At 35.6% G+C, this 26,309-nt stretch overlaps 2 protein-coding genes and 1 long non-coding RNA gene across 3 annotated transcripts; 2 read left to right on the forward strand and 1 right to left on the reverse strand.

The window, feature by feature from the left end:
• Positions 1–202: 202 nt before the first annotated feature.
• On the forward strand, positions 203–13,807 carry LOC114142976 (excitatory amino acid transporter 2-like). The gene is made up of 11 exons (XM_028014641.1): positions 203–836; positions 3,860–3,999; positions 5,863–6,015; positions 6,769–7,019; positions 7,124–7,232; positions 7,698–7,824; positions 7,918–8,151; positions 9,003–9,197; positions 9,529–9,663; positions 10,071–10,281; positions 11,218–13,807. The coding sequence occupies exons 2-11, from the start codon at positions 3,870–3,872 to the stop codon at positions 11,287–11,289; spliced, it is 1,617 nt and encodes a 538-aa protein (XP_027870442.1). The 5' UTR covers positions 203–836; positions 3,860–3,869; the 3' UTR covers positions 11,290–13,807.
• On the reverse strand, positions 13,541–16,913 carry LOC114142977 (mucin-5AC-like). The gene is made up of 5 exons (XM_028014642.1): positions 16,783–16,913; positions 14,750–15,412; positions 14,598–14,642; positions 14,435–14,513; positions 13,541–14,342 (listed from the first exon to the last, which is right to left on the reverse strand). Exons 1-5 carry the CDS (start codon positions 16,859–16,861, stop codon positions 14,162–14,164), a joined length of 1,047 nt encoding a protein of 348 aa, XP_027870443.1. The 5' UTR covers positions 16,862–16,913; the 3' UTR covers positions 13,541–14,161.
• LOC114142979 (uncharacterized) lies at positions 15,419–23,665 on the forward strand. Its single transcript, XR_003595137.1, has 3 exons — positions 15,419–15,790; positions 18,178–18,323; positions 20,354–23,665. It is a non-coding gene; the product is annotated as an uncharacterized LOC114142979 (long non-coding RNA).
• Positions 23,666–26,309: the final 2,644 nt, after the last annotated feature.

Consider the following 26,309-nt stretch of genomic DNA (forward strand, 5'->3'; position numbering starts at 1 on the left):
AAATCAGAAAAAAAATTATCCCAATTCAATTATGTATGTCTATTTTACTCAAAAGTAGCTGTTGTTGACATGACAGCAAAGACAATTGATTTTCAACAATTCTGAATTATGATTTAAAATGTGTTCAGTTGGTCTTTAAAAATAAATTAGAAATTCTAAGCTTCTACTTGGTTGGTGTCTTTCCTGAATCTGAATTTTATTTACATTTAGGTTTTGGAAGTGCAGAATTCATTCTCTTTACAATCTAGCATAGTATAAAATGCACATGAATATTGTGCTTCTCTTACCAATTAAATGTTCGAGCAAAACCCCAATTTTTCAAGTTTTGACCTTCTGTACAATCCAAACATTATGCAGCTAGCTTTTTGTTATCACTTATAAGATACATGTTCAGCTTTTGGACATGCACAAATTGGTGTCAAAGGTCATCTGTGCATTACTGATTTTTAAGCAGGAACTCTGGAAAACACAAGAAACCAAACATATTCAAACTAAAGACAAAGAAGAAAAAAAATGCTACCAAGGCTTTTCAGTTCTTCCCTAATCTTGGCAGGATGACTCCACCCTTCCTGTCGGGGAGCTTTCAGTCACACCTCCACTTAACCACTTTACCTCTGCACACGTCGTTGCAGCAGAAAGGGCAGGCATCTTTGACTTTGATTGTGGATTTACAACAAGAAGTGACCAGCAGATTGTTGCTGCAACTGAAAGGACTAAAATCTTTTTGACGGTTTGCTGATGATTGAGCCATGACTTTGCAGAGGATTCCAAAAGTTGCATTGGTCGTGTGATATCTCCCAACAAGTGCAAACATTGTCCTGAATAACATACATCTGGTAAGTTTTATTGTTAAAATTGCAATTGCCGTTTTTACTTTGCAAATGACGACTAAACGTTGAGATGAAGCATCATTATCTGTGATGCAACTTTGATTCCCTCACCATGTGTGCTCTTGCAATGATGGTATACATCAATGTTTTTCATGCAGATATCTTGTCTTTTGTGATGCACTGGTAAATAACATGTTATTCAATCATTGTGTCCTGGACAAAGTGCATATATTATTTCCTCTTTACTCTATACCTCTACCAAATCTGCCCTGCATGCTAATGCTTTGCTTGTGTTTCATAGTAACCCTATTGTTGCTATGCGACGATCATTTAGAAAACAGATACTACATAGACTACTGATCAATAATTAACATGTTAACTTTTTAATGTGAAGAAATGATATTTTCTATTAATGCACTGCTTGAAGTCTGTTATGCAGCTTCATGAAGTCTAATTAGCAATGTTCTGCATAAGAGATTCAGGCAGATGATGTTACCACCTTGACTTTTCATAGGAAGCCTGTTTTCTGTTACATAACTCAACCACTTGTGAGCTGGACTAGCTAATTTTATCCTTACTAAATCGCTTAAGTCTCATTACTGCCAGAGCACACTGTATCAGACAGCCTTGATTGACTTGGCAGTTGTCGTGTCCTCCCCTTATGCACTGCCTTTAAGTTTCTTTGTAAAGCAGTTATTCCAAATTATAATCATTTTGCAGTTTTCTGGAACAAACTTTCAGAAAACTGTGAAACAGCTGAAACACTGAATTTCTTTAAATCTATATTACAAACCCACCTGTTTAGAGTTGCTTCTGACCCATCATAAATGAAGCACTGACCAACATTTTAATCTGTAATGACGGCACTGGACAAATTATAATGTTTACTGATTTTCTCAATTATTGGCAGTGATGACTTCTATGACTTTGTATTTTTGTGTTTTTATGACATAAAGCACTTTAAACTGCTTTGTTGCTGAAATGTGCTTTGCAAAAAAACGTTTGATTAAGTTGTTTGCAGAAGAGTGTTTTTAGTGAGCCATAACAACAGTGGTTTTATTGTAGCTTTTGTTGCTTACGTTGATGTTGCTGGTGTCATTGAGGTCAAGGTGGTTCAAGTGACCCCAGGGATTCACTGTTACATAACTGTGTACGTCTGTGTTCTCTAGGAGATTTAAAGGCTCCTCGGGGGAGTTGATCTTTAGTCAAAGAGGCTTTAGTTTAGACCACAACAAACCTTAGCTATGTGTTGCTTTAAGGACAAAATGAGGGTCAGAGAGTTAGAGAAGTACACATTAGGATGGATGAGCTTGCTAAGTGCAATTAGCATCCAGAATTTAATTTTCAGCATTCTGAATAGACTGTAGAATACCTTAGTGTTCTAAGACCTGCAAAAGACCTTTCAATAACAGTCTGGTAACACAAAATATCCTGGAGCCAGTTATTTATTCACATATTTATACATCTTTCATGATTAATTGTATATCTTCAGTACACATAATTTTCCAAATTTGCATTAATCATCATGCAAAGCTGATTAAACAAAGGCAAAGATAACATAGCCATAGGCAAGGATATCTGTGAAACTAAGCATTCTGTTTATTCAAATTGAAACATCAAACACATTATTTTGAAAGACAAATTATTAGTAACTTCTTTTCTGATATAATTCAGTTGTATTGAGTTTATTTATTCAGTGCCAATTAAAAAGAAATGTAATTTCCAGGCACTTACGTGGCAAAATGGTGACCTTCAATCCCTGTCATTAAGAGTCAGATTCAGTCCCCATTTAATTCATATAAATTCAGCACATTCAAACAACGTCCATATGCAGTCATTGCATACACCTTCATTCAATCTTATAAATACTACAGTCAAATTCAGGGAACCAATGAATACTTAATGGTAAAAATATATCCAAGGCAACCTAGACAACTGCATTGTTGACTTCGCAGAGATTTGACCTCCTGACTAAGCATGTGGTGAGTGAGGGAAGAAATAACAAGAAACCAGGCTCAGTATGATGGGTTGTCAGCTGAGACTGGCTGTGAGGACTAGAATCAGAGGAAAAAAGTTCACACAAGCTTTCTATGGGAAAGTAAAAGAGAATATGTAGAGTAAATGGCAGCAATAGCTTCTGTTTGTGGCTTCATCTCAGAGGAAAGAGATAGTTCAACACAGAAACACAGGACTAGGCCTTCCTCCAGTAGCGGAAAATTAATAGCAATAATTGCAAATGACACAGAAACAGAAGGAATTATGATTATTTTATTTTATTTTTTAGAATATCAGTTGCTATATTTGAGAGTGTTCCTGAAACTTTTAAAGAGTTTGCCCAGATTAAGGAAACAAATGGCACATAGTTAAATTAATTTAGTTGTGTTTAATATTTTCATCACTTTTTCAATTATAAAATAGTAGAAAATTTAATCTAACAATTTGTGTGAGTAGCTTTAGCTTTAAATAAAGTCTAAAATCCAACCACACAACCTCTGCCATTATCTTCTATGAGCTGAAAAGAAATAATAAGTGAATAACATTGCACGAATGTTGTTAGTGTTGCAATGATTATTTAGAAGAGGACCAGAAAGCAGAACTCCAAAAGCTTTTTATGAGTCTACTGAGAAAAATAAAAAAGTAGTGCCAATGGCAAACAAAACAACTGAACAGTTACTTAGCAGAACAAAGCAGTAGAAAGGCAAATATGAAGTCAACAACAATCATCTGAAAAGAACAAAGAAAAACATAGCGCACAAATACTGGAGAGAGGCTATAGTGGCTTGAATTGATTAACAAGAGACAGAACAGTTGGTAACAAGGCATTTAGAGACAAGATCAGGCACTCTAAAGACAACTTTGAATTCATATGACAACTGAGAGTCTAAACTCACATATGGATAAGTAAAAAGGAACCAAATCTCATTGAATACAAGATTAAACCAAGAAGATGCTTCCTAAAACTGAACCAACACCCACAGAATAATTAAAACTATCACTCCTAAATACCAACTCTTCTATGTATTTTTCAGTGCCATCAAAATGCAGAAGCAAGTGGAGGTCAGGATGAGCGAGAGCCACATAGACCCAATCGTGGAGACTCCCGAGAATCCATGCAGCAATATCTGTGAAAAGATAATGAAGAACATGGTTCTGACTCTCACAATCCTGGGTAAGTCTATTGTCCCCCTACTTCCATAAGTCTACACACAATCCATTTATCTTCAATTCTCATATATCCTGTTCAGGGACTCACAGGGGGTGGAAGCATATTTCAAACAATAGTCTGGTTTGACATGAAGTGCGTCACCAAAAAACGGGACTGGAGCAAGTGGATGGATTATAAAGCTCCAGTGAAGATGGAGTGTTCTCTGCAGGCTTCAGAGTCTGCAGAGGATCAGTCTATGCCATCTTTTATTTATTTCATTCCTGTAAATGACACGGAAGCAAACAAAAGTGCAGTAAACATATCATTGGTGTTCATGTTTACAAATATTCAAAATATTCTACAAATATCCAAAGAGAATCCAACTATCCTGTTCACATAGGCCATTATTTCAGTTTGCGGCAGTGTATGAATTTGGTGCCCAGATGGGATTTTGGCTTAGTGTTTCTTAAATTAGGACATTCAGATCATGAAATAACTGTCAAACACATGTCTGACTCACTGAGTGTGCACCATTTGTCCATCAGCAAGAAAATTGGTGCACAGGTTGGACGTGCACCAACCTGTGCCAGATGCCCCCATTTAAACCCACCGGAGAGAAAAGTTGACTCCCAGTTCAACCATATAAAGTGGGAGTTTCTATTACGTCTAAGCTCTGATGTGTCCACAATGTGTGGGTGAATTTTTCTCTGATGTTCTATTCTTCAAAAAACACCTAAAAGGTTTTTTTAGAGCATCGAAAAAATATCTGAAATAATGAATAAAGTGAATGAATCAATGGGATAGGATGACTTCAGGCTGTGCCTGAGAGACTCCTGGTAGTAACTTTTATTATTTCGTGTTTATGTTATAGTGAATAATGTCATAATAAAACACAATCCTCTGAGAGGTCACCTCTGATCTTGCCCAGCCAGGAAACATTTTTCTCGCCATTTAAAAGCAAAACTCTTCCCACACTGCTTTGCCAAGGGATCTGCTTGACTATTAGGGAACATACTTTCCTAACCTAATTTGAACTTGTTAGCAAAGGTTTCCATTCAGTTCATCCTCCTTGAACATATTTTTGTGTGTTGTTTTGAAGAAGCGTCTGAAAAAAGAGAAAAGCTCCGTCAACTTTCATGATGGGAAAAATTGAAATCAATTATGAGTAAATCTCTCCTCCAGAACCAAAATCGAATTGCAGCTATTTAACATTGTGTTCATCATCTACCATCAAAAGCCACTGGCAGGATCGGGTGATAGCCATGTGTGTCCTATCATACCTACAGTACATGTGCAATCAGTAGAGAGCAACTGCTGCACCTGGCTTCAACAATTGCAGCAGCTGCTGCCTGTCTTTGGGCTCTGAGAGGAACTCGAAACATCAGAGAAAAATCCACCCACGCAGTGTGAACACACTGGAGCGTAAATATAAGAGAGTTCAACCTTTTGCATGTTGGAATCTCTTGTAAAAGAAAGAAGGTTTCAGAATTTTCTGGAGCTTATTACATTGAAATACACTGATTAATGGCCACCCTTTTCATAAGATTTCTTGCAATAATTCTTATTTATGTAGATTTCAGTGCAGGGTAGGTAGGAAAAGATAAATTAGATTAGTCACTACTGACTCACGAAATCTTCTAAATCGTTGCTCTTTGTTTATTACAAAAGCACTGCAATCACAATGTCTATGGAAGGCAAATATCTTGAAACTGCAACTATTATGCTGATTGTTAAAAGAAATATGTGAATAATATGAGATTCTGTTTGCGGAAAGGGTGTTGACATATTTCCTCTGAATATGTGTTTACATAAGGGTTCAGATGTTTTATTCCAGTCCGTAAAGTCACCAGGCTTTGTCTTTAATATGTTTCTTTCTCTCTTTTACAGGTGTGTTTCTTGGTTCCATTGCTGGAATGCTTCTACGGCACATATCACCCCTCCCTCCTGACGTTATAATGATCATTGCCTTCCCTGGGGAGATCTTAATGAGGATGCTAAAAATGCTTATTTTGCCTCTTGTTGTTTCCAGTTTGGTCACAGGTGGGTGAGATTCGGTGTCTGTGCGGCATGGAATGTTCTGCTGAATTTGCAAACAAGTGTCCTGAAATGAGGTCACACTGTACTTTCTGTAACCTGGGAGCTGGGTTGCAACAGGGAAAAAGACAGTTTGTGTTATTTTTAATTTTTAAAATTTGTGTTTGTTTCGCTAACTAAAATATTCTTACAAAGATATTTTTTTTCTGTCTTAGGGAACTTATGAGCAATCTGTATGTTTTATAGCTGGTATTGTTTCCTCTCAGTTTGAAGATGCTTTTCTCTTTGAAACATTCGCAAGACAAAACCTGAACTGTAAAATGATTTAATTTGCAACATTAAACATAGCTCAGGGTATTGTTCTTGATGCTGCCTCTTCTATTATGACTTATGGCAGACAAAGTTTACATTGTAATTTTACTGTATGTTATAGTAACTTTAATTTGATTCATTTCATGTTGCTGATATAGTAACATATCAGAATTTAAATCAAATTATTTTCCTAGCAGCAGAGATTTAGTATTGGATGCTGATATTTGTTTTCTGTGTTGTTTCTATTGTCCTGCATGGTGCTTTATAAATAAACCTGGATTTGATTGGATGTAAAAGTTGTGACTTTGGAAAAACAGGAAAGCTGAAAAACATTTTCCAAATATCAACTTTTCAACAAATATCTCTTAAACGTTAAAAAAAATTAAAGAAAAAAAATTTCCTGGATTTTTTTTTTTTCCTGAAATATATATTTTGTCTTTCCAACAGGACTTGCGGGCTTGGATGCCAAATCCAGTGGTCGTTTAGGCACCAGAGCGATGGTGTACTACATGTCAACAACAGTAATTGCAGCCGTCCTCGGAGTAATCTTGGTGTTGGTCATCCATCCAGGGAATCCCAAACTGAGAGCTAATCTAGGACATGGAAAAAAGAACGATGAAGTATCCAGCGTTGATGCTTTCTTCGATCTCGTTCGAAATCTTTTCCCAGAGAATCTGGTCCAGGCCTGTTTCCAGCAGGTAGGCGTCACACAAAGAATTTTCTCTCACCATATAACGTGATGTGTCAGCTGCTCCCACTTCTTTCTTTTTTTGCCTGTTTTTAAAATGTCTTTCTTGTCCAGATCCAGACAGTAACCACCAAAGTACCAGTGCCAACCAACAGGACGAGAGCACCTCCACAGTTCACAGTTAAGAGGTCACTTCAGTTCAAGAGTGGGATGAATGTCCTAGGTAGGTGCAAATTCAAAAATCCCACATTATGTCTGAAATAGGCTGACAGTGCCCTTAAAGAAAAATAAAACATTTTTCACTTAATTTTTTAGTTATATAAGAAAAGAAAAAAGCATATTTTTTAATTCAAATATTTGTAATGTATTTTATTTCTGTGTGTAAGCTTATAGCTAAGTAAGGTTTGTAAGAGCATACCAGAGAAAAACCTTTAGTCTTTTCATCACTAGTTGTTTAGATTATCTCTTTACATTTCTACATGACCTGGTTCATCCTCAATTTAAAGATATACGAGTCTAATTAGGAGGTATGAATCAAACATAATGAACAAGAGCTATGTGGATTGAAATCCAAACCCTTTTCGGACTGACGGTTAAACTCATTATGATGAATAATGCAAGAGATAAAATGTGTTAAAAACAATCTTTCGTTCAAGCAAAATTAACATCACTATTATTCTGCATGCAGGGCTGATTGGATTCTTTGTGGCTTTTGGAGTTATAATGGGGAAAATGGGAGAGAAGGCCAAGCTGATGTTGGAGTTTTTCAACATTCTGAATGAAATTGTTATGAAGCTTGTGAACGCAATTATGTGGTGAGTGCAGGTTTTCTCTATTATTGTGTTTTGTGTATTCATTCTGGAAAGAAGGGAAATTGCTTAACAATGTTACATTATATTTCTTTTCAGGTATTCTCCTATTGGTATCGCCTGTCTTATCTGTGGAAAAATAATCTCCATTGCTGACTTGGAGATGGTTGCAAGGCAGCTTGGGATGTACATGGTGACTGTGATAGTGGGCCTAATCATCCATGGAGGCATTTTCCTTCCGCTAATATATTTTGTGATAGTAAAACAGAATCCCTTCACCTTCTTTATGGGAATATTTCAAGCCTGGGTCACAGCACTCGGAACGGCATCTAGGTAAAATAGACTTTAGGTTTTTTATGTTCTATAGTTTGAACTCTCTATCAATTGCTATAATATTGCACAACAATCATACAGTTATCTATGATAGCAAGATATGTATTTGAGAAGAAAACAATAGGGCTCTTTTCAGCACAATACAAAAATTTTAATCTATTGCTTCAGTAAAATTGCATTTAATTAAGCTTTTTAGCATGCCTTATTTTACATAATAGTATCATAAACTTTTACCTACATAAATTCAACTTTGCTTCTAATTGTTTAGGAATGTAAACCATTTTGTTCCCTCTTGATGTGAGCTTAAGTTTCTAACTACCCACTCTTTGCCAAATATACAAAAAACAGTTAATTCTAAACAAGCTATTGTACTTTTTCTTTGGTAAATTTAATATCAAGGTTTAAACGGCGATTTTTATGCACTATAATAGTTTAGACTGAGATTTTATGAGAATCAACAGGAATTATAGAGAATATGACCTGTGTAGAGATACAACAAACCACATTTTGGTGTTAGTTTCTGATTTCAGGCTTTTTCTTCAAACTCTTACTTTCAGAAACTGATGTTAGCAGAATCCAATCATTCTTTAAGAAATACAGTACATGAACATCTAATAACAACCTACCAGGGATCAATAATTATTTACAGCTGAAATATACGTAGATCAAGTCACTATAAAACTAACCAGACATTTCAGTTGAATTATACAATTTTATGTGGCCATCTAGATAATTTCACATATTTTTTTGTAATGGCTCTCTGTTCTAGACCTGATTAAAAATATATATGGAGTATAAAACCTAAATATCACTGTCATCATGGAGAATGTTTTTGTCGTTTGATTCAACAGTGCTGGTACCTTGCCTGTCACATTCCGATGCTTAGAGGAAAACCTGGGCATTGACAAGAGGGTCACACGCTTTGTCCTCCCTGTGGGGGCCACTATCAACATGGACGGTACGGCGCTCTACGAGGCAGTGGCAGCCATCTTTATCGCTCAAATGAATGGGATTGAGCTGGACTGGGGCCAGATAGTCACTGTGAGGTGAGAATGTGGCTAGAGATAAATGTTACAATTGGATTGTATTTTTTTTTTCCTTGAGTTTTTAAAATTGTCAAATCATAAATACCATTCATCATATTTTAATTTATTCTTCACTAAACTTAAAATGTACTGAAATAATTTAAACCAAGCAACCTTTAATTCTTCAAGGATTGGTTTGTTTATTTATTTATCCCTAGAATGTCCAGACTTTAGTTGTGAATCTGTTATTTATGGTATTTCTACTGGATTTACATTCAATACATGCAAGGAAAAATGAAAACATTCAGCCTTTGGCCTCACCTGCTAAGAAATGAATTTGTCTCCTGTTTAGCATGACAGCCACCTTGGCCAGTGTTGGAGCTGCCAGTATTCCCAGTGCAGGACTTGTGACCATGCTTCTGATTCTCACAGCAGTGGGGCTCCCCACTCAGGACATAAGCCTCCTGGTCGCTGTTGATTGGCTGCTGTGAGTTGTACACAAACACTGATTTCATTATTGAAAACTTAAGGGCTCAAGACCATGTTAGCATTAGTTTGATTCTAAAACTTAGGATTTTATAAGCAATGTAAACAGTTAGGTAATTTTAGAAAATCACATCACTATGATAAACATCACAATCATTGTGATTGATTTTTTTTATATCAATTTAATGATGATATATGTTTATGACATCAAAACTTCGAAAAAGAGACATGAAGAGAAAAGAGAAAACCAACTGAAGATCAAAAAATAAATGTTCAATATTTAGAACCAAATAATACAATTTTGGAGAGTTTGAACCATATCTATCTAATAGAACAACACTAATGTTTGTAGTTTGTTGTGATAATTTGCTCATATATTTTTTCTTTCTATCATTTATCAACATGCAGAGATCGTTTCCGCACCTCCGTTAATGTGGTCGGGGACTCCTACGGTGCCGGAATTGTTTACCACCTTTCCAAAGACGAACTAGACATGTATGATGCCCAGCAGAGTCGGATGGATGACTTTGAGATGGCAAAGACACAGTCTTTTTTTGAAAACAACACCAACCAGAATATGTATGCTCACCACAACTCAATTCTGATAGACGACTGCAAGGTACATTTCACATTAACGGACATAGAGACTTGCATGTAGAGAAGCCCCTCAGCTTTGTGTTTGTCCTATTGGTGTGCTTTCTTTTTTTCTTTTTTTAATTGATCCCTATATGTGTCTTTGGTCATAGCACTTGTGATATTTTCATTCATGAAAATATATTTATAAGTGGTGAAACTCTAAAATAAATATGTCCATATTTATTTGTTCACCCATAAATGGAACAAAAAAGCAGTTTTTGTGATACCAGGTTCAGCAAAAGCAAAGTCTGTACTTTTTCATTTTATTAATCAAGAAGTCTCATAAATACTAAAAAAATATATATATTTTAAACTTTGACAACACTGTGTTTTCTTGTGAATGCTTACATTATACTTTTATTTATTTATTTTTTGTGGTGTCATTTTTATTTGCTTTGTCTAATTGGACATGTATTTATGGCAACCCTAACCAAATTACACTCGTCAATCAACAGACAGCGTTTTAAATTCTTTTGCAGCCAGTGGTATGCATAAAGACTGCTGATTCACCATATGTCATCGCTAGCGATGCACTACATTCATAAATGCCTCTCAGACTTATTTTTGTAGTTCTGTTTGTGTACAAACAGCAGATTTTGTTGACATTTCACTGCCTGTGTTTTACTATCAGTATTGTAATTCGGTTGGGGAGAGAATCCATAAGATACATGACCAACTTTGAAGAACTGTTTTGGTGTTCTCAGTTAGAGGAACATGTAAACAGAACCTCTGTATCATTCCATTTGTTTGTTTATGGCATATTTGACTTTTTTGGGGGGGATTTGTAAACTAAAGTCTGTCAACCGGTTAACGCTTTGAATGTAATGAAGGAATGGCTTCTCTTCCCACAACCACTAAGTATTTGTTAATGATGGTGCCTTGGCCCAAATAGTTAGCTGTTCTTGATAATTGCTTGCAGGTCAAAAACGGCAAAAATGGCAACACTCCAGAGTTCTCTATTGTTGAGGAGGATCCATGGAATTTCAAGTAATGCAGATTCAGCACTTTAGCCTGAATTTGACCAGCTGTAACTTTCTGCGGACACTAACTTAATAAAAATAAACAAATAAAAAAAAGCATATATATTTTGTGAAAGGACACAGAGAGTGCAATGAGATGACACAGAATGGAAACTCTTCTGCAAGTCAACGAAGGGTTCCCTTTCTCTCCTGGGTAACCGCTGGAGGACACTATGCTTTTGCATCTTAAATTTGATCTTACGTCTGCAAATCTATGCATGCACATAAACTGGAATGAACTTTTCTGCTTCAAGCAATTCTTCGGATGAGTCAAATAGCTGGCTGACGACACTCAGGACCTTACTCAGGGTTGCTGCATTCTTCCTTTCTTGTCAAGACGACTGATTTATTTATTGTTGTGTTTAAGCACTTGCTTCATGGCCTAAGGGACAAAGACATGAAAATGTTGGAGAAATTGCCTTGGCAGTCAAGATTGTAACAAAGAATCAGAATGAAGTAAGAAATTTGCTGGCGAAATGCGAGCTTTGTCATTAAATATTTGACATTCACAAATGTGTAACTTTCATTGCTGTTTGATTTATCCAAAGGCTAAAAAGAACATAACCAAAATGAAGCCCTGCTTCTGCTGGCATTAACTTGAAGTACAGGACTGTAAAGCATTGCATTACCTCTGACTGTTTGATTTATAGGATTATACCTTCAGACACGTGGTCAAGCCTAAGAAGTGAAGCTTAAGACTTAAGACAGGGAGTGGCTTCTAAAAGTGGCAACAAACAGAACAGAATGTGTTGCGGAGAGGAAATCGGTTCCTGTGTTTATTTATTTATCTATTTCTACTTTATGTGTCTGTTCTTACATATGAACCAATGAGTGTCTGCTTGCCTGTGACCTCGGAAGGATGTTTGATTATTTCGGTGCATTTTGGGGCTGAAAAGAGCAAAGATTAAAAGGAAAAGAAAGCTAGTGGTTCAACAAGAGAAAACAAACAAAAAAAGATTTTCTCTGAAAATCTAAGCAGGACATAGTTTAGTGTATTTTATTACAAACTGTTCTTTTTTCTGTGCTATATAACAACTTTGCCTTGAAGATGTCACATTCAGAGTGTGATCACTTTGACTAAAATATTTCTGGACTGACGTTGCTAAGCTTTTTATCGGACTTAAGTTCACCCGATACATTTGCAGAGAAAATACAGCATCTGAGGATGGCTGGGCCTTCTCACAAGATTGTATTAGATTTTGTAGATTTTTCATATCAGATTTGCATATAAATAACAAGCTTGTAATTGGATCTAGACTTAATTATCTATGGTCACATCTGTTTAGCAAGTGCACACTAAATTCTGCCTTCAGCACTTTAATACATCCAGCACTGTAACAACAAAGTCACTGAATGTTGTTTTCACGTTTTTGAGTATCACAGGCTAAGAAACTTTAATTGATCCTAGCAAACAAATGGATTATTTTTTATAAGCAGCAGCTTATACATCCTTGTTTAAAGTGCCTGCTTGCACTTTGTGTATATATTCACTTTTAGAGATATACAAATCAAATGTATAGACTTGACTTTTTTTGTCACAAGTGTTTTTGCTATCGTAAATATTTCTAAAAAAAATACTATTCTTATTAACAGTGCTAAGCAACAATAGAGCAATACTATTTCTGTACTTATTTATTGGCCTAATAGACGTTTTGATGGGCTGTGAAAGAGTAAGATAAAGACATACTCAAACTATAACTTTTTTTTATAAAAAAGAGCAAATTTTATGACGATCCCATGAAGACTGTATTTTTAGGTTCTGATTCTGCTGAGGTGGCTTTGAGTGTGTGTTCAACTTAATGTTGGCAGCTATATTATGCCTACATGAATAAAACCATCAAGCCCTCTGATTTGTATGGCTTTGTCACCTTGAAAGACTAACTGCATAATTTTATTTATATTTTTAAAATCAGCCATATGTGAAATGCATCAAAGTTCATTTTTCATTGGTTTTCTGATTTGAAATATACATTATTAGTGAGTTGGACTCATTTTGTTTTTGTTTACTTTCATCATGTAAAATTTCAGATATATATTTTCATTTTTATTCAATGCATATATTGAAGAATAAATAACATTTTCCCTGTTCATAACATTGGCTGACTACATGCAAACAGAACTGAATGGACTTGTACTGAAGGATTTGTCCAGAAAATAGTGTGCGTAAATCTTTTAATACATGTGTGTACATATTAAATAAAAACACAGATAAATATTTACCGATGTGTTTCTGTTGTGTTTATTTCCTGTTTGACGTGGGATGCAATGAATATTCTGCAAGTGCATTTCACAACCTTTGAAGTGCTGTGTGGGAGAAGGAAGAGCAGTGGAGTTAGCAAGCTGAGCTCCCAGCTTGCAAAATGAAAATGGGAAAGCAGCAGAGCAGTTTCATATAAGTTAGAACTCACAATACATTATTCAATAAGATTACTATCAAGACTCTCAAATAATATTAAAACAAATACAAAAAAAAAGAGGAAAAAAATAATATACATTGTAAAATCTTTCCTTGTTGAAATGAAATAAACTATATTTGTGCACCACACATGAATGGTTGTCTATCTTACAAGTAATAAAAAAAGTTGAATATGGCAATAAATATCTCAGCAATTTTTTTTTTTTACGTTTCAAGAACAGATCTCATTAAAGCTTTTGAAAGGCATCATTAAAAAATAAGAAAAAAGAAAAACAGAACACAATTTTGACTGCCAGATAAAGTCCAGAAAAAAATTCTGATCAAAAAAGCAATTCTGTCAAGTTTTGTTCCTCTGTTCAAATTTTATATTCTTTAAGAAACAGTCTTATGATTAACAGCTGAGTCTGCATAGAGTTGGTCTCTCAAACTCAGTCTTGTGAATAATGGTCAGCAAGATCGTCCAGTGGAATAACCGTGTACTCAGTTTCCATTCCATTCTCTTTGGGCTCATCTTTGTGCAGGAAAGTCTGCATCTCCTGCTCCCTCTTCTGGTTCGAAGCATTAGTTTTTTTCTCAGTTGTCTCAGATGTCTGCTGTGGACCATTCCATCTACACATTAGGAAGTCAACAAAAAATTAGTTCAGCACTTAAAGAGTGTAGAAGTAAAAATAGTGATTGGTATTCTAACAATTAGGTCTTACTTCTCTCTGGTAGCAATGGCAGCGCAAAGAGCTATAAGTGCAGCCAGAGCAACTAGAAATGCAAGGATGATGATCCAACCTGTACAAATTGGAAAATTGGTTATTTTAATGGAATTAATGAGCCACAAATATATTATATATTACAAACTATGCCTAAACTTACCAGGTGTGCTGTGTCCTTTGTGCATGCTTTCATCTTCTGTTGATTCTTAAGAAACAGAACAACTTAGAATTAAACACTCTCTAGGACAATACAATGCTGTTCTATCAAATATTTAATTTATGTATAATCATAATTATTTACAGAACATTTACCATGGGGGCGATGAACTTGTTCTGTTGAAACTCCATCGGTAAAGACCTCATCTCGATTTGTTCCCAATATTCTGTTAAAGTTACTGCCTATTGGCCTTATAGAATCTTCAATGGACGGTGATTCCACAGACTCCTTTGTGGAGGTAGGGGTTGATGCAGTTGAAGCACTCGGAGATGTTGTCGTGGGACCTAAACTGAAAACTGAACTGTCCCCATCACCATCTGCTAGGAAATCTGTGCTCGTCTGTTGAATCATTGTAGATAGCTTCGATGATTCTGTTGTAGGGGATTCAGTGAAGCTACTTCCCTCAACTGGGGTTTCTAAGGTCACTTGTGGAGATGGAGAAATAGTTCTAGTGATTTCAGGTGTTTCAGTTGTTGGTGACGTAGGTGTCCCGAGGAAACCACTGCCCTCGCTTGGGTCAACAAAGAATGTCTGCAAGTTGTTTGTGGTCGTTTTGTGTGAGTCAGTTGTAGAAGTAGGGTAGAAACCGCTGCCCTCAGGTAAGATTTCCAAAGATGCCTGGGATGCCTGAACTGTTGTATTTATTTTGGGTGGCTCAGTTGTGAATGAGGGGCCAGCAAAGTGTTCAACAAGGAACCCATCAGTCATGGCCTCTTCTAGAACGTCCTCCTCTGGCCTGGCAGGGATCTGGGTCATAGCTAGAACAAAGAGAAAAATCTATGGATAAACTGATATATTTATAAACTGGTCCTGACATGAATGGAAAGGAAAGTTAATAAGCTCTTTTATGTATTACAACAGAACCTTGAACCATGAGTTCTAGTGTTAGCTTGTTTTACACTCTTCTTTGACATGAGGTGTGGTGGGAACTAGTCACACAGGTTAATGGTGATTAACCTGTGTGACTAATATCTGGGTAACAAAAGAGACTGGCGCTTTGACAAAGCATCATTCTGAAAATTTGACACACCTACTTCATCGGTACAATGATGACTAATGAAGTTACTTGACTGTTACTAGGAAAGGATAATTGTTAAAGAGAAGGCAATAGGACAAATAATGGAGCAAGCTCACTGGTAAGCATGCTAATGTTTGTTTTGTCCTTACAAATGTAAATTTGTGAATTATTACATGCTATTTACATTTTTAGAAGATAAAAGTTTGCTTCTCATTTATATGGATTTCTTTGTTTAAGTTGCAAAAGTGACATTTCAATTTGTGTTTAATAATGTCTTATTGTTGCAACATTTCAGAGATTCTCACCATACCCTGACTCATAGTCACTGATGGTGAGGAGTCAGAATTCACATTTATGACATTTTTATTTATTTTGTTTGTTCTCTTCATTGCTCATTTTTACATAGCTAAAAGGTTGAAGGATTATTTTACATCAATTGTTTTATCAACAAATTGATGGTAAAATTTAAAAGATATTGCATTAATACTTTTAGATATTAGATAACAATACCTATACTAATGCAAAAAAGGTAGGAAACTCTCCATCACTGAAAACAATAACCTGGTCTGTTACATTAAAAAATAAATGAAAGTTAAGGGCCTTAACTTTAAATAGTGCTCTTTTTCTTTTTTTGCTCAGTCATGTTCAGATAAGGTGTATCCCCCCTCTGAGATTAGTTGTTGCCCAAACTCGTGTAACAACTATTTTCTGATATTTGGTTTCACAGTAATCAAGATCAACACATAAATGCACCTCCTAGAGCAGCTCACAATTTTTTTTTTACAAAGCCCTCTGTGTGTTCTCTGGGGGTGGCGTTGAGATTTGAGCAGCAGCTAAGAAATATGACTCGTGCAGGAGTTAGAGCTAAAATACACAGAGAATTCTGGCTACATGCTGAGTCACAGTGTAAAGTTAAAAGACTACCTACTATAGAATAAAATTTTTTGATTTGGTTTGTCATACTAAATCATGTTCAGAATTAAGTGACAATCTCTTAAAGCTATTTTTTTTACTTCTCAATGAATTGTTACAATTTTATCATCAACAATATTCTAATAATATATTATTGATTTGAAAATTAAATATTATAGAAAGAAATATATATCTTACAGTCGATAGGTGAGGAGTGGATCAAGGCAAGAAGTCCAAAAAAAACAGCTGGAAGAAGATTCCTCATCTTCATGTTCATGAAGTCAACAATTAGCAAGCTTGAACTTTGTAAGTGTGAATCTGAAGCGAATGTATGAAGCCTCTGCTTTATATACTAGCAGATGGTATCACGTCAGAGATAAGGTTGACAAGCACTCAGGAAGGTAGACACACCTGTTTATGAAAGCACCTCCTCCACTCACTTTCTCACGCTTTTTCCTTCCTCCTTAGGCAGAACATGACAAAATGCACATGATAAAAAATTCCTGTTTCCTTTTGGTTGTACAACATTAAAGAATATGCAAAGAAACACCACAAAACATGCCGTAAGGCTTTGTCATCTTTCATATAGAAAAAATTACTTCAAAAAAGATAAGTTAAACAGCTCTTTGATCTGTTTTTGTATTCTTAATGGTAGTTAATAAAATAAATATATATTTATTATACTCCTTTTTCTGATGTATGTCGCATATAGTCCCAAGTTTAAAACAGCTGTGAATAACAATGAAAAGTGATATAATACACTAACGTTTTGGACTTAAAACAGGTTCAACACCCAGACTGTCTTTAAACAATAGTGTCAGAGACAAAAAAAAACTGAAATTACACAAAGGACAAAAAGGAACAGGAACTAACACATACAGGCACTGTGGTGATCACATAATATTGGAGTTGGAAAGTACATTTACGCTTATAAAGGGAGTTTGCTGAGATGATACAAGCAGCAGCATACTTCAAGATTTCTTCCTGTCCACTCTTCTTCAGCAAATTAGCTTTTGTGAACAAGCTTATCTCTTCTTCCAAATTTTTTTCTGACGAATTGGAAAAACCCATTGCATAATTTGGCAAACAAGAATGTAATCTTACAATAAAAACTGTTTATGCTAAAATCATGATGCATGTTGCCTTTGTTGTCACCGTAGAAACTGGCAACAAGATTCAGCTGCAAGTTAGGCTTGATATAAGAAAATATATTTGCATATTTAGCGACCTGATGAGTGATGATAAGTACTCCACTTTATGTAGCATTTTAATTAGGGTATGGGAAACACATTGAAACTACGCCTGAAACTGTGTGAAACTGCTTTAACAAAAGTGCATGCTCTCTCTATATTGACTGTTCAAGTCTTCAGCACATCATAAATTATGTTCAGTTTTGGAGACACATCAAACAACACACCCATCTCATTGCATTTTCTTATTATTCCGTCTTCTGTCCTTCTCATGTCACAGAAGACACAGGAACTTAAATTCCCCATTTTCCCTTGCCTTTGCTTCTAACCCTTTAAAGCTGTGATTTTTGACTTAGCTTGAAAAGTTTTGCCACAAACTCAGCTCTTTATCATCCCCCTGCAGGTTGTGTGTACTGTATACTACATAATGGCTGTTGTGATACGCTTGCACTTGACAAAACTGAAGCGTCACAGAAGAGCTGCAGCTTCAGGCTATCTGGCTCATACATGAAGTTGCGACATGCGTCATGAATTACTCAGCATGAGTGGGTGAGTGCTTGTCCAAGCTTGTATTCCACACCCAGCACAGGCTCTGCTTTCTGCCACCGGAAAGAATGGAATTTTACAGCATATTAGCTGTGATGCACAACATAATGAATAGGTTCAGGCGCAATACTCGCCTTTACATGGGTGTAATGGTAAGTTCTCTGTGGCTAGACTCTGCTGTGATTCTCAGTCAGGCTCACTTCATGGTTGTCTAGTCAGTATGTAATACAAGATAGATTTCAAATTACGTCACACAGGAAAAAAATAAGTCCTGTGATGTAAAGCATGAGGAAATAGAGTAATGTTACATTCAACTCAGGCGCTTGTGGAATTCTTTTGTTTTAGCTTTGTTCCGCACTTAAATGTTTCAGAACAATGATATGTTATAAAGAAAGAAAAAGACGAACCTGGAAGTAATTGCCTTCTGTTAAATACCCATACGCAGTCCTGCTTTCTGCCAGACCGTTAGAATAAAGCGATCGATTAAACTGAACTTGTGATAAAATAAGGATAAAATATGTAAACACATTATGCCTTGATCTGACGGCCTTCATGAACAGATGAGAAACAAAGTCACTGTTGCATTTATCGGATTAGAAGGACCCAAGTACTCATTAGGTTTGGGCAATAGTTCCATTTTCTTGTTGCCCTAAGAAGGTGCAGCTAACTTTTCACCATTAAAAAATTGAATTATTATTTATAAAATAACAATAACTTCGTATTTCCTCAACATAGTGAATATTTTGTGGATTAAATATGTTTATTTTATGATTTTATTTCTTTGATGATGATCTACAATATTCAAGTTAAAACACGGCATTGTGACTGATAAACTGACCATTGCATTACTTAAACAAGTACATTGTGTAGAAATGTCAGAATTGTAAGAATTTAAAACATCAGAAGGTTGATCCATTTGAGATGTAACCTCAAGACCCAAACTTCAAAGGTTCATCTGAGATTTGGGTGAAATGGTAATGGCACAATCCTTTTTCTACAGACTTCAGATGTTTGGACTTGAAGCAGTATTTAATTTTGCCTGAACAGTTTTTTCAGTTTTCTAAAGCAGGCTTGGATCTGAAGCAGCAAACACATAGCCCCCTGGGTTATGAGGTTTTTCATTAAAAATTCATTATATTTAAGCGATGGAAAGCAAAAAGCCAGTTTCTCAAAAGCAGTGTCTGTCCACAAGCACATTTGGCCAAACAGCTTATTTTTAAGGGTCTACATTTTAGCATTCACATCATTTTCTCATATGAATTCTTCTAGCCATTATCATAAAGTTTCAGACTGAATATAGAAGATAAGAAGAAAAAAGTCCCTTTTCCCGTTCTTGCATAATTAATTATATGAATTGATAAACACTTGCAGGAACCCTTCAAGGGCATGTCCAATGGCCTTTCCAAGCCAATTAGCAGCTGTCCTCCCTCATCCTCTGCTTCACCGTTATCTCATGTTTCATGGAAGCTAACATTGTTCCAATGTCCAAAATCCCGAGGCAACTGAGCCCAGTGACCTGTGAACAGCAGCACTCAAATTTGCTACCGCTGTGAAAAAGAGGGAGAAATATTAGGGGTCCAGTTTGTCAGTGACCTGCATTAAAAATCAGAGGCAGCATGCAAATCCCGGATCACTGTAAACATTTCTGAAAAATAAGAGCTTGTAATAACTGTTTTACATATAAGGTTATACAAAAAATACTTGAATGTTTCACCTCTGTGCTTTCAAAAAGTTTAATCCATTAGTACTGTAGCTACAGGAGAGTGGGAGGAAAGGGAACGAGTGTAAACAGAAACCACAAAATAAAATACAGCACTTTATTAGATCCACGTCCTTCCATTTCACTCAGTTGTGTCAGCTGCTGGATGCAATTTTAACTTGCCAAATCATCCCGCGCTGCCTGGCAGCAAAGAAAATGATCTGTTTACATGGGAGGCAAATGACAGGGATTACCCTTAATGATTTATGTTGGCAACCATATGGTGTGTCTTGACTATGTTTAAAATATCACTGCCTCTTCCTAATTCTCCCAGATGGTGAAAAGTTGAGTGTGAATGCTACATCGGAAGAAATCCAGCTAACTGCATCAAGCGCTGCCTTTACAGCAATTTCTCGTTCTGGACAAACATGCTGTGTGTTTCATCTATAAAAACCGACCGTAAATAATGGCCACAATAGTTGGCCACCCTCCAGGAAGATGCCACCTTTAAAGAGAAAAAACAGGCCAAGTGAAACTTCTTTGAACAGACAAAATAAACAGAGCGAAAACAAACAATCAAAGTTAATGGACTTGATAGATGTAGATGATGCATAAAAGGTGTGAGGCTTAGAAGTAGAAGAACCTTCTCTAAACCCGAGAAATGTCTCCTGATGAGCACAATTATCATGTCATTGTGACTTCTAGTGTTATAACAATAAATGTCACAAAACACTGTAATAAAATTTTAAGTCTTTATTACTCATCCTTGGCAATAAAAAATGACATGCAGTTTCTATCTGCAGATGGAAACCAGACTACCCACTCACGCAGAGGGAAAAAAATGAACTTTATGCAGAAAGTTCCTGGTTGAGAGGTGAACCCAGAAACTTCCTGTTGTGAAACAATAGTGCCAGCAGCTGCAAAGCTCCCATATCAGTCCTCAGCACATTATTCCAAAAGAAGCATCCTTTATAATCTTTAACCATGCATCCCCTTCTAGAGATATTAGTGACTGGCTAATTAGTGACTAAGTGAGAATCACATACCAAGATTGTGATAAACCTTTCTTTCTTATAAGTCTTAATTTTTAAATATATAAATCTGTCCCTTTAAATTGATTTCTAAGTCATCATGTTGGAATGGTTTATTTTTAGTGATTTTGTTCTGACTCATCCATTGAAAATCTAATAAATATAGGTTTGGTGAGCTCTTAAGATCTCTATAGCTATAAGGAATTCATGAGAACACCAGACGCTGAATATTCCAGTTTAAAAAGTATGGCTTTTACCCTGCCAATGCTTATTAAGGACCAGATGAGTAACATCCAGTCTAATAGCCCAAGTTCTAGTATTTGCACATTCACATGATCTTAGAATCACAAAGAATAAATTGTGTTTTATAAAAAGAAATTAGTAAAACTTATAAAACTTAAATTTTATTAGTGTTACATAAACAATAAAATGTAGACTCAAGGAAAACAATGCTTCTCTTGTTGATGGCAAACACTGATTAGACTACAGTGTCTAGAATAAATCAAACTAGGAGAGATGACGTGTGCACAGGTGAATGAATGATTGTAGTGTCAACCAGATTGGAGTTCTCAGATTAGATAAAGCCTAAACAAGTGCCGGCTATTCTACCTTTTATCATGCTGCAGCTGAGATTTTTTTTTTTTATGTGTTGTTTCCTCAAGAAATGGCCTCTATCAGTTGTACTGAACTCAGAGGTTTCAGAAAACACTTCTTGTAACAAGCTGACTTAAAAGCCAATGAGGAAAAGAAAGCTTGCTTTCAGTAACATTTTCCTTTTACTGATGAAATAATTATTAGCTTTTTAAAATTTTCTCAGTTTATCTTTGTCTGAATTTAAAATTAGTTTGGTGATCTGGAACATGTTAAAACAGAAGAAATTCCATAAGACAGCATTTATTATTTTTAAAGATTTTTACTGACAGCAATCAGGCGGAAAATGGGCAGAGAGAGGAAGGTGGGGGCGACATGCGGCACAGATCGAAAGGTTAGGAAGTGAATCCCAGATGGCTGTGTCAGGCACTTATAGCCTCGTTATATGGGGCGTAGGCTCCACCACTACACCACAGGCTGCCAGAGAGGGCAAATACTTCTGCACAGCGCTTTAGCTTTCCCTCAGCATGAAGGATCACTGCTAAATCTGTGCATTACAATGTTTTTTTAATGGATGGATGGATGGATGGATGGATGGATGGACACCATGTTTCAGAAATCAAATTCAAGCAACAAAAATCATGGTGAAATGAATTTTGTTTTAAAATAATACCTGATTTGACTCCTGCTGAGAGTAGAGCTTGATTAATTCTGGCAAAGTCTCTATGTTCTGCTGAAGGAAGTGTCAACTTTTGCTCACAAGCATTGCAGTTGATTAGTTTCAATAAATCAAAAACACCACACCTGAAGAAACATTTAACTTTTAATCTTAATGCAGAATCTAGACCTTCTGTGGGAAAGTACAACTTACGGAAAACAGGTTGAGATTGATAAAGCACGATACTTTGTTTAATTCAACAGAGCTCAATGACAGCAAGACTGATGTAACTCTTGGCTTCAGGAACAGTCAGGGTTTAAATCAGGCAAAAGCGCAGCAGACAGTTTTTTTTAACCATGTGTTATGGCTCCAAAGGTAGCTTGCAGACATTGCTCTGTAAATAAAATGACAGCTCTATTAGAGAAGGTTTATCTTTGAAAAGTCAAAGATGAAGGAGCATTGCCAATGGAAAAAAGAACTAGAGTAAGTTATCTTTCTCGCTATGACTACCTGATGTAATAACTTTAAACAACTTAAAACCAAAAAGAAAAAGCTCAACAGCCTTTAAAGTTGGTGCTGCACCACCTCAAATCCCCAGGTATGGATTAGCAGCATGGATTTCCAATAAAAGTGACAAACACACTGTCACACACATATATTCAGACTTTTGTCTGATTTGTGTGTTTTCTTTGAAAAATATATTATAGCATTTTTTTGTATCTTTTGTTGTTTTTTGTTATCAACTTTATACATTAAGACCATTTCTGAGTCAATTAACATTTTCCTCATTTTAATGTTTTTCTTTTTCTTTGTCGTATTTGTGTGGTCATTTTTCCTACAACAGTATTCCTATTGGCAAGCTTCCGTGTCATGACATTTTCCAAACTTGTTCTGCATTGTTTGTATTTTCGGTCAAATCTGGAATCTCTTCCTCATATTCTCCAGATGCATAGGTGTCTGTAGAATTTGTTCTACATGATTTCCCTTGAATAACTTCATTTTCCATGGAGAACATGTTCCATGTAGATGCAGAATTGTGCGTTTACAATTTCCTTGTTCCGGCTAAAGTTAGAAGTATCTTTCCCATGCATCCTAAGCCATGATGACAGATATGATGAGATATGCATTGTCTTTTCTTGTGATCTAGTTATTCAGTGTTTTGTCTTTGGTCACTTCAAAGTATTTACATGTAATTTGCAATATTAGTTTTTTTCTCTCTCAGATTGTTACTGATTCCATTTTACTCCACACAAAATGTAGAATCATCAGTCATTGTATGAAACCTATCATATCATCATGTGCTACCAAAACACAAAAAGACCAATACTTATGTCACTAATGCAACTTGGTAAAATCTTAACTCTTATTTTGCCAATGGCCTGACCTTATTTGACTTCTGTCAGAAAAAAAATATTGCTGTGATGGTTCTCACTGCTTACAATGTTTTTTGGAGCTATTATTTCTACAGTCAACCACAGTTGGAGTCATGCCATCAGGAAACAAAGTAAACAATAAGAGGAGTGCCTGATCAGAGCACACGTCAGCCATTTAAGAAAGAGGTCCCACAGTTAGCATGTCAAGGCAAGTGTGCATGAAACAAACCTGTTTGAATGTGTAATAAAAAGAAATGGTTTGCATTTGGTTGCATGCATATACAGTACAGACCAAACGTTTGGACACACCTTCTAATTCAATGGGTTTTCTTTATTTTCATGACTATTTATAAGGCAATAAATCCCACTTATTAACCTGACAGAGCACACCTATGAAGTGAAAACCATTTCAGGTGACTACCTCTTGAAGCTCATCAAGAAAATGCAGAGTGTGTGCAAAGCAGTAATCACAGCAAAAGGTTGCTACTTTGAAGAAACTAGAATATAAGGGGTATTTTCAGTTGTTTTACACTTTTTTGTTTAGTGCATATTTCCACATGTGTTATTCATAGTTTTGATGCCTTCAGTGTGATTCTACAATGTCAATAGTCATGAAAATAAAGGAAACTCATTGAATTAAAAGGTGTGTCCAAACATTTGGTCTGTACTGAATGTTTTACAAGTACAACAGGCATGCCTGTATTTTCTTAGAAGATGTCTGTGTGACTTCAGTAGTGATTTCAGAAAATACAGTTGAAACCAGATATTTACATACACTCAATAAAAAAAGATATACACATTTTTTTCTCACTGAAGGTAAATCAAATTAAACATTTCCTGTTTAAGGTCAGTTACAATTACCAAAATTATTTCTATTTGCTTAATGCCAGAAATAATCAGCAAAAACATTTTGTAGTGATTTCTTTGTAGCTTTCTACTAATTCAGAAGTTGACACAGATTTGTTTAGAATCACGCATAACTGTCTTTTAAACTGTCTGACTTGTTTCAAACCTTTTGAATTTACTTCCACAAGCATCTCACACTAGTGTTTATGTCCCAATTATTCCATCTATTTTATGAAAATAACAGTCTCACGTTATCATGCTGTCACTCCCATGCTTCACAGACAATACAAGCATCCCTGTTTTATTTCCAAATGTAATGATGACCGTTTTTGTTAAACAGTTCCACTTTAATTTCATCAGACTACAGAATATGTCTCCAAAAGTGAGAAATATTCTGAAAGCAGCGTGCTTCAGGTGTGGCCCTTAAAAAATCCACAGGTGTGCCTCGAATTATCTCAAATGTCTCAGATAATCTATTAGAAATTCCCAAAGCCATGATGTCATTATCTGGGCTTTCTCTCATTGTGTAAAGAGATATTAATCATTCTGTATATAAACTTCTGCTTTTGAAGCCATTAATAAATAATTACGTGACATTCCTTCTTTCATTATTGTGGCATTTAGCAAATAGAAAACATTTTGGAAATTGTAACTGACTTAAAACAAGAGAAGTTTGGTGTAATTTATCTTCAGACATTGTGAAAACAAAAGTGTATGCATCCTTATATTCTGTGTATATCTGGTATAAACTGAAAAAAAAAACAGCCATGTTATGACATTGTAAAAAGAACTTGGAAAACCTAAATAAACCAGGAAGTCAATTACCATCTTGTTCTGAAACCAATAGTCTGCTTTGTGTACAATAAAGCCTTCTCTTAGCTGCCTTAAGCTCCCCCTCAGCTACTTGTTCAGTTCCTTGGCGTCTACTTTAATTATCAAAAGTAAATCTCTCTGAACACTTCTTAAATATATTTCCTAACTCTCATTAAAATCAAACACCTTTTTCAATCAGTAACTGAAAAAAGGGAAGACTTGTTTAAGACCTCAAAGTCTGAACAGAAATATTTACATCATGTCTTTGAGAAGAATTTATTTGATCATTTTTCTTTCTTTTCATGAGATGCTGACTGAAGTGTAACCATTCTTTTTTTCAAAAACCTTCAGATTTGGTTTATTTCAGACAACATCAAATGTTCCAATATCTCATTATAATGATTTATAAGAATTCCAAGTGATTTTTCAAAATACAGATGTAAATATTTAAGCTGTCAGATTAAATGAGTTGTGTCCAAGGCGAAAACAAAAACTGTTCACTTTTGACTGCTGCAGTGATGATAAATAGTATTTCTATCTTGCTCAGTATGTTCGTGACTCAGTAAAATCAAACAGAAAAAAAAGACAAAAAACAATTTGAAACTGACAGAAGCTTGTCTGTTCTGAGGCATTGAATTACCTATATATCTGTCTTCGTCACAATGATTTCTGTATTCAGTAGATTAGTGAGCTTTTAGATGTCTGTTGTCTTAACTAAAGTTACATGCTGTACTTAAGCTGCTTTTAAATGTGCCTTAACATCTATCTTTGCAGTGCCAATAAAAGACTTGAATGACACAGATTGAAAGCATATAATTGTAACTATAACACATGTGCCAAGAAAACTGTGGAAAAAAAATTATGGTCTTTTCAAGCAAGAAAAGCATGGTGGACTGCTTCATTAGACCACATTGTTCTATGCCAAACCACTTTTTTGTGGGTTGGCACAAAAAGGTGCCAAACCACCCCTGGCAATCT

Source organism: Xiphophorus couchianus, chromosome 4 (genome assembly GCF_001444195.1).
Source record: "Xiphophorus couchianus chromosome 4, X_couchianus-1.0, whole genome shotgun sequence".
Lineage (NCBI taxonomy): Eukaryota > Metazoa > Chordata > Actinopteri > Cyprinodontiformes > Poeciliidae > Xiphophorus > Xiphophorus couchianus.

What these genes read in the sequence shown, in the direction of transcription:
- LOC114142977 (XM_028014642.1), bottom strand. Translation starts at nt 16,861, where the DNA reads ATGAACATGAAGATGAGGAATCTTCTTCCAGCTGTTTTTTTTGGACTT. An exon ending in CCACTCCTCACCTATCGACT is followed by an intron (nt 15,413 to 16,782) that starts GTAAGATATATA and finishes TCTTTGTTCTAG; the next exon opens with CTATGACCCAGATCCCTGCC. An exon ending in GCCATTGCTACCAGAGAGAA is followed by an intron (nt 14,343 to 14,434) that starts GTAAGACCTAAT and finishes CCTAATGTGTAG; the next exon opens with ATGGAATGGTCCACAGCAGA.
- LOC114142976 (XM_028014641.1), top strand. Translation starts at nt 3,870, where the DNA reads ATGCAGAAGCAAGTGGAGGTCAGGATGAGCGAGAGCCACATAGACCCA. An exon ending in GAGTGGGATGAATGTCCTAG is followed by an intron (nt 7,233 to 7,697) that starts GTAGGTGCAAAT and finishes TTCTGCATGCAG; the next exon opens with GGCTGATTGGATTCTTTGTG. An exon ending in GTCGCTGTTGATTGGCTGCT is followed by an intron (nt 9,664 to 10,070) that starts GTGAGTTGTACA and finishes ATCAACATGCAG; the next exon opens with AGATCGTTTCCGCACCTCCG.